Source organism: Ascaphus truei, chromosome 5, assembly GCF_040206685.1.
Source record: "Ascaphus truei isolate aAscTru1 chromosome 5, aAscTru1.hap1, whole genome shotgun sequence".
Taxonomy (NCBI): domain Eukaryota; kingdom Metazoa; phylum Chordata; class Amphibia; order Anura; family Ascaphidae; genus Ascaphus; species Ascaphus truei.
In genome coordinates this window covers 160,750,073-160,757,333 of record NC_134487.1, presented here as the reverse complement: position 1 = coordinate 160,757,333, position 7,261 = coordinate 160,750,073, and the positions used below count along the sequence as shown (strand labels likewise).

General features: G+C 35.2%; 1 protein-coding gene across 3 annotated transcripts in view; it reads right to left on the bottom strand.

Annotated features, from left to right (window-relative positions):
* Positions 1–396: 396 nt before the first annotated feature.
* Positions 397–7,261, bottom strand: part of PITX1 (paired like homeodomain 1) — a 28,574-nt gene continuing 21,709 nt past the window's right edge. For 2 of the 3 annotated variants that reach the window (XM_075601132.1, XM_075601134.1), the window contains one exon: positions 397–2,671. In XM_075601132.1, the coding sequence (XP_075457247.1) occupies positions 2,123–2,671 (549 nt within the window). In that variant the 3' untranslated portion in view covers positions 397–2,122. The remainder of the gene's footprint in view (positions 2,672–7,261) is intronic. The other variant, XR_012801757.1, reaches the window with a different exon arrangement.

Sequence of the window (7,261 nt, the reverse complement as noted above, 5' to 3'; positions counted from 1 at the left end):
AAAGTATTGCGAGCAAAAATAACAGTGGTGCGTTTCACTTTCTTTATTTCTTTATCGAAGTTTAAATATTTGGTTTTGTGATGCTAGAATGTGTCCAATTTAAACAGCATGTCATTAATTTAGGACGGGATTAATCCTTCCCATTGCTTACAAAGAAGCTACAGCGTCATCTATGGGTTTCAACAGGAATCATTTTTCATCCCCAGCCATAGGTCCAAAAAAACGTGTTTGTGTCCTAAATTTAATTACCTCTATGTATATATAATACCAGGACTTCCTCGTGAAAAATGGACACTGAGTGGACACTGAAGCAGGAAATGCAAACTCCAGTGTTTTGTTTTATGATCAAACAGTGAATTCTTTTTTTTTTTTTTTACTATTTTCTTGCAGCCTATTTCTTGTATATAATATAGTTTGGCATTTACAGGGGAAAAAAATAACTGAACAATTGAATACTAACGCGGTGAAGATGTATTATTTCCCAGACATAAAGAAGGAAAATTAGTTTTAAGATGAACAGCAACAACACACACATTTTTCCGTTTTCAATGTGTGTATCTTTTGTTTTCGTTGAATAATTTGTTTTTGCTTCAACTCCCCCCTATTTTTTTTGTTGTTTAAAAGGAGTCAAGCAGTATCATACCTTATTGTATCTATACTGTTCCTCTGCATACTTCTTCACTGTCACTTTCCCAGGTTACTATACAAAATGATATGACTGATGTATAGAAAGAAATTGAATGTTATGTTATACATGTAGCTAGCAAAGAACACAATAAGATTTTTCTTAAATTCGTTTTATTCCCATGCTCTTAATTTTGGAGAGAAAAAAAAATGTATTCACAAAAAAAAAAAAAACATAAGTTATAAAAACAATACACTGCATCCTTATCCACAACAGCATTATTTAACATCCATACATCCACGATACCGTTACCACAGGTGTACAATACACTGAGAAGAAAGAGGGAGGGAAGCGGGATAAGAAGCAGAAGATAGGAAACTTTGTGCATGTTATATTATGATTCCTTGCCATCTACAGGAATAGTATTGACAAAATAAGCAACAAATATGCCCGCAATTACACTTCATATGCGTTTTGTATGCGTTTTAATATTTAAAGTTCATATTTATATTTTTTAAAAACCAACAAACGACTGTTAAAATAATAATCTCAAATGACAATATTAACACTTTAAGATTATTCCATGTTGTCTTCCCCCCCCCCCCCCTCCTCTCTATTCTTACCTTCAAAATTACTTTTCGAAATTGGCAAGCGACTTGAATTACTTTTAGGTTCCAGGTGGCTTAATTGATGCAATATCAGGAGTCACAGGGGGATAGTATGTTCTTTTCTACATAGCATATTTTTTGGATACATAGGGAGCTAAAAACTGCAGATAAATAAGGACGATCGGTTGATCTAAGCATAGCATACATACAATTGTGAGGATCAATTGGGGGTATGGAAAAGTCATGGAAGGAGCTCTGGAATTTGTAATCTTCTTATTTTCTAGATTAGTTCTGGAGGGGATACTGTGTCTTTTCAATCTACAGGTGGGAACCTTCGGCCTCTTACTTGGGAACAATCAGATCATTCGTTTAACTGAAAAAACATCAAGAATCATGCATTTTTAAAACAGTTTATTCAACTGTGAAGCACAATCATCTGGCACAATGTAACGATATATATATATATATATATATATATATATATATATATATATATATATATATATATATATATATATATAACCTTTTAAAGTGGTTAATCCATTTTTTTTATACCTAATATTTACCCTTTTCTTCACTCCCTCCCCCCTAGATTAGTACTCGGCAAATTCCTCTTTTCAGTGGTAAACATTAATCAATCTCAGTCTATACCACAAAACACTCCCCTTCTTGATTACCACCAAAATTTATCCTAAAACTTTACCTCCACTAAATCTCTAAAGTGGACATCAGAAACTCCTGTGCAAGTTCAAGTAAACACATACAACCCGCATAATCCAGAGAAAATTGCAACTCATCCATGTATTAGATTTTGGTGTCTCTTGCAAAATATTTCTGGTCCATTCTTAAAGCAAAGTCCACAGGGCACATTTCTCTGCTGTTTAGTCCATCAACTGTTATACTGACATGCATTCAAACTAGATGCCGGGCTTTGTAAGCTGGTGTATCCAAAAGTTGAATGCTGCTTGGATTTAAGTCTAAGACTGGCCAAGCTGGAGTTACAAGTGTCCCTGTACACGGTGTAAGGAGACCCAGGAGGTCCATATGGACAAGCAGTTGAAGACATGGCTGAGTTGAGGGAAGACCCACTGATGTTATTAAGGTTGTTGATGTTATTTAGACTTGAGTTTGGCATGCCAGGAACTGCAGAGTGGCCCATGCCGGCTGGCATACTCATTGAGGAGATGGAACTTGGGCCGGAAAACATAGATTGAGAAGACAATGGACTCATTGAGTTGAAGAAGGTGAAGCTTTTGGTGGACAAGGGTGCAGGAGTCAGACTTTTTGTGGCCCAGTTGTTGTAGGGATAACCAGCATACATATCATCATAGGGTTGCATGAGGCCGCTGAACTGAGGAACATAGCCATTTTTGCATAGGTCCATCTGTTGGTTGCGTTCCCTCTTCCTCCACTTGGCTCTGCGGTTTTTGAACCAGACCTAGAAAGTTAAGGATATTAAACCATAAGTGAGGCCCCAGGAAGAAAGGTCACCCACAACCCTCTCAACTCCTGACGACACTTACACGATTGTGACCTCAATAAAAAGCTAGACTGTGAGGGTCAGGGTAGCAAACAAGAAAAATAACAGAAAACCCAAAAGGAAGCATTTAGTAATTTCCTAATAATAGCTGTGGTTGGAGGAATAATGAGCAGAAATAGTATAACTATAAGAGACAAATAATATAATTATACCCACAGATTGCCTCAAGGAAAAATAATTAATAGGCCAACCCTGTACCCATAGCACACATTTTCATATGTAATTGTAGTGCACATTTTGAAATAATATCCCAGAAAAATAATGATCAGAAATAAAATACTGTACATGTTAACACAAAATAATCGGGACACCAGAAGAAGAGACTCGGGAATATAATATACGTACCCGAATATTGTATTACTGGATGCAATTAAGCGTAATATGAAGAGAACACGAATTAATATCTGTTTCAATATATTTCATTTACTTTATTTTGGTTTCAGAAATGAAACCCAACGGGGTTTGTTTTGTAATCACAGTGCCAACGTCAACACTACTTTAAAAACAGCACAACATGTACAAATGAAAAGAAACCCGACTGAAAGCAATAGGGCTTATTTCTTTGTTAAACGGTATTACCTCAGTCTTCTTACCTGGTAGGCATTGATACACATGTTTCCTGGGTATAAAATCGGTGCAGTATTGGCACTAATAAAACTTCAACCGATTGATCAATAATAAAATCCAATTGCTTAGAAAATTGTTCTCGTACAAGCACTGCTGCTATTCCCTGAACATATTTCCTGCTAGATTATTTGGAATAGACATTTGTAGCCTTCACTCGTTTTATCTTCTACAAAAGTCTATTCCCTTACTATGCTCTCCTGATATATACTCGATTGCCGTTATCTGATTGCTATTATCTGATTGCTATTATCTAATTTCTATTATCTAATTGCTATTACCATCACCCTTGGACATGTTTAACTCCTTCGCGTCACTGTGAGCTCCTTCTTTTCTGCTGAAGATTTCTGCTTTTAATTTGCCCCTGCAGTTTTTGCTGCTCCTACTTTACAAAGAATATTAATTGGCCGTGGTAAATGTTTTTATCAATGCCCCTTTTCCTAATAATACATTTGTGCACCAGTTCACCAGCATTTCCGACTACTTATACAGCGCAATAAAAGTCCCTTGTTACAGATCATAAAAAAAGGGGGATTGGATTAGTATGTTTAGGCAAAATCTTTACATTGCCCTTTGGATATGCAGACTATGCATGTATAACTAATTAGAATTTACTGCCTGACCAGTTGCATAGGCTGCTCCATGTGCTTGCAGTGTCCCCTTAGCTTGAAAAATGTTTTCGATTTACTTTAATAAAACTCGTTTCCATTCAGCCCTTTTTACGGGTATACAAAATACTCGGGGTATAAATAACGTCTTGACAAAAGAATTCCTAATTAAAATGGTATTTGTGGTAGAAACATACCAGACCAATGCCTTTTATATTGCTACATTTGACTCTAAATAGAAAAATACTTCAAAATAATAAAGTGCTGCTTTGGCTGAAGAATCTGTTTCAGGAGATATTTAGGAGATATCTGAAACCATTCAGCACTAAGGGTGTGAATAGGAGAAATGGGTTTCATTTTGTTCAGCACTGAGTTGGTTAAACAGGTTAATACATCTAATTGTTTGTAGAAAGAATATTCATGTCTGCAGAATAATGTGTCTTCTTGCTTCAGGGCTTTGATGGGCTATATTAAATTAATTATACATATTTCCCTAATAGTGTTGCTTCGGTAAAGTAGGAGAGAGAAAACCGTGCTGTTTCGTTGTTGGAGAAACGATTCACTTTGTTCTTAAAATATACTAGTTTGAGATTCTGATAAGTATAATATTTTATTTTGTAATGTAATGCTTAATGTCGTATATATCACATTAAAACACATATTAGTGCTGTATTCAACGTTAAAAAAAAGTTAAATGATATTTAAAAAAAAATATCTGAATTTCCAATACATGTGAAGATGTTACTTCTCCCCAGGGATTTTCTGAAATGATTTTACTAAGATTGATGTTCACCATAAAGACACTAAGCCTATACCAGCCCCCCCCCCTCCCCCAACCCCTCCCCTCCCTCCCTTTTATCTCTTTTGTATCCCTCAATCCCCCTCATCCCTCCTCCCCAATGTTCTATGCATATTTCAAAATTATGTAATATTATCTGCTGTTGTTTTGCAAAATAAATAAAAATACAAAGTGGGAAAAAAAAAAGACGCTAAGCCTAATAGTTTTATTTTTGATGATGCGCCAAACACGGATTTTGGGCAGGGAAGTATAAGATTGGAAAACAAAGCCTCCCCGAAATTGCATAGTTAAGAAATAAATGCATAAATTAAAATTAAATGTCATGTGTTCAGCGAGTTTAGTAAATGTGATGTTTGAATTTGTTTATTTGTATTATAATCTACAGCTGCATATTACACATGTGTCCAACAGTATAACATACCATAAAGAAATATATTTCTATTTTGTTATTGTATTCTTTACTAAAAACACCGCATAAAACTTATTTTAAGACACATGTAGCCCCTAATATTTTTTTGTTGGGGGGGGGGGGGGGAGGGGAGGGGGGAGCAATGGGGAGATGTCCTTCCTGGCACTTTACAGTGGTAGTTGAGTTGAGTTATATAGGGTAGCATTTTTATTAATTCTGCTTTCTTGTAATGTAATAGGATTACAAGGACATTTGATCTACATATAGGTTTTAGCTGATGTTTTACAAGTCCTTTGCCGCAATCGTTCAGAAATATAAAGGAAACGGGGACACACAACTAAAATATAAGGTAAACAAATATATTATATTATATGTATATAATAGGGAGCAATTATTTATCAAGCAAGGCCAAATAAATATATTTGAAATACATAAAATACGTATTATTTAAAACAAAGCAAATTAGGAATATCACAAGAAATGCATCTTTGGATACTCTACTGAGATGTGTAATTTTATAGGATATAGGAAGCAAATAGACACACTACTCTCAATACATATAAACAACGTTAAGTATAAAATAAAAAGGGCAAGAATGCAGGTATCAGCAAACAGTTACTGTTGCAACGATCATATGAAAGATAAGCAATTGCTGTAGAACTGGCATTAAGGAAAACAATTGTAAAATGAAAAGCGACCTGGCTTGTGAATAGCCAAGTCACCAGTCAGGTTCAATGAACTTGAACGGTATTTACTTTTTATCCCAGTATTCAATGCTCAGTGTCTATATGTTTTCATAGTTTGCTAAAACAAACATGAGCCGTATAAAGGAAGCCCATATTCTGTGAATTGGCAGCTTGTGTTGCAATATATATATATAAAAACATATATATACACACATATATATATATATACACACATATATATTATACACACACACACACACACACACACACACACACACACACACACACACACACACACACACACACACACACACACACACACACACACACACACACACACACACACACACACACACACACATATACACATATATTATTTTAGCAGGTAATATAACCCCACGGTAAGTAAAGAATTAACATGCCCTTGCATCTTTATATCATATAAATGCAATCATTTTGCAATAGATGCAATCATTTTGCCTGGTATCACTTACTTAATTGAGCACGGAATGAAAATGTAAAACCCAAGTATCCTCACAAAACTGTACAATTTCATGTGTTGCATTAAAAAAAAAGCATTGCCTGCGAATGCTATATTACAGTCTTGTTCAATAAAACTGACATCCAGACATGTCATGTTAACCAGGCATTCGGAGAGGAAGTCTCCTTATCTGCGCCAATTACTGTCAATCTAAGCTCAGCAATATGAAATCAATTCTACTGCTTTCTTCCATCGCATTTCTTTTCAGAATGGGCCATCTTTTTGACCACTATTATTTAAAACAGTTTGCTTCTCTGGCTTTCGTGCTTTCAATGTTAACGGGGGTTATTTGCATACAGTAAATAAAAACCAAACTATGTGTGCTTAATACAGTTCTGCTAAAAGTTCAACACACAAATGATGTATCATTTTGCACATCTCACGATATACATGGAATAGTTGGTTACTATATTGCTTTGCTGCAAAACTGATACCCCCCACATTCTATCATTAAAAAAAAAAAATATCATCATGAATGCCTGTATTGTTATTTACTAAGATTACCTGGTGTTGATTTGCATCATAATTTGCACCAGTTTTGCAGCAGGGGGACTGTAATAAAAATAAAACATCTCTCTCTTAAATAGTCTCTCTGTCCATGAGAAGTCACCGGAAGAGACCAGCTCCAGCACAGAGAAGATAATTTCTCATCATATTGAATAAGGAGGACCATAGACATTGTTCCTTACATGCCAATGAGGTATGTTATCAAACGAAATAGTGACATTACATCCCTGGAATTATTTAAGAAGATTGAAACAAATATTGTGATCAATCTGCACCAGGGAACTATTTAATTTACTCGGAGATCTTCCCTGTTC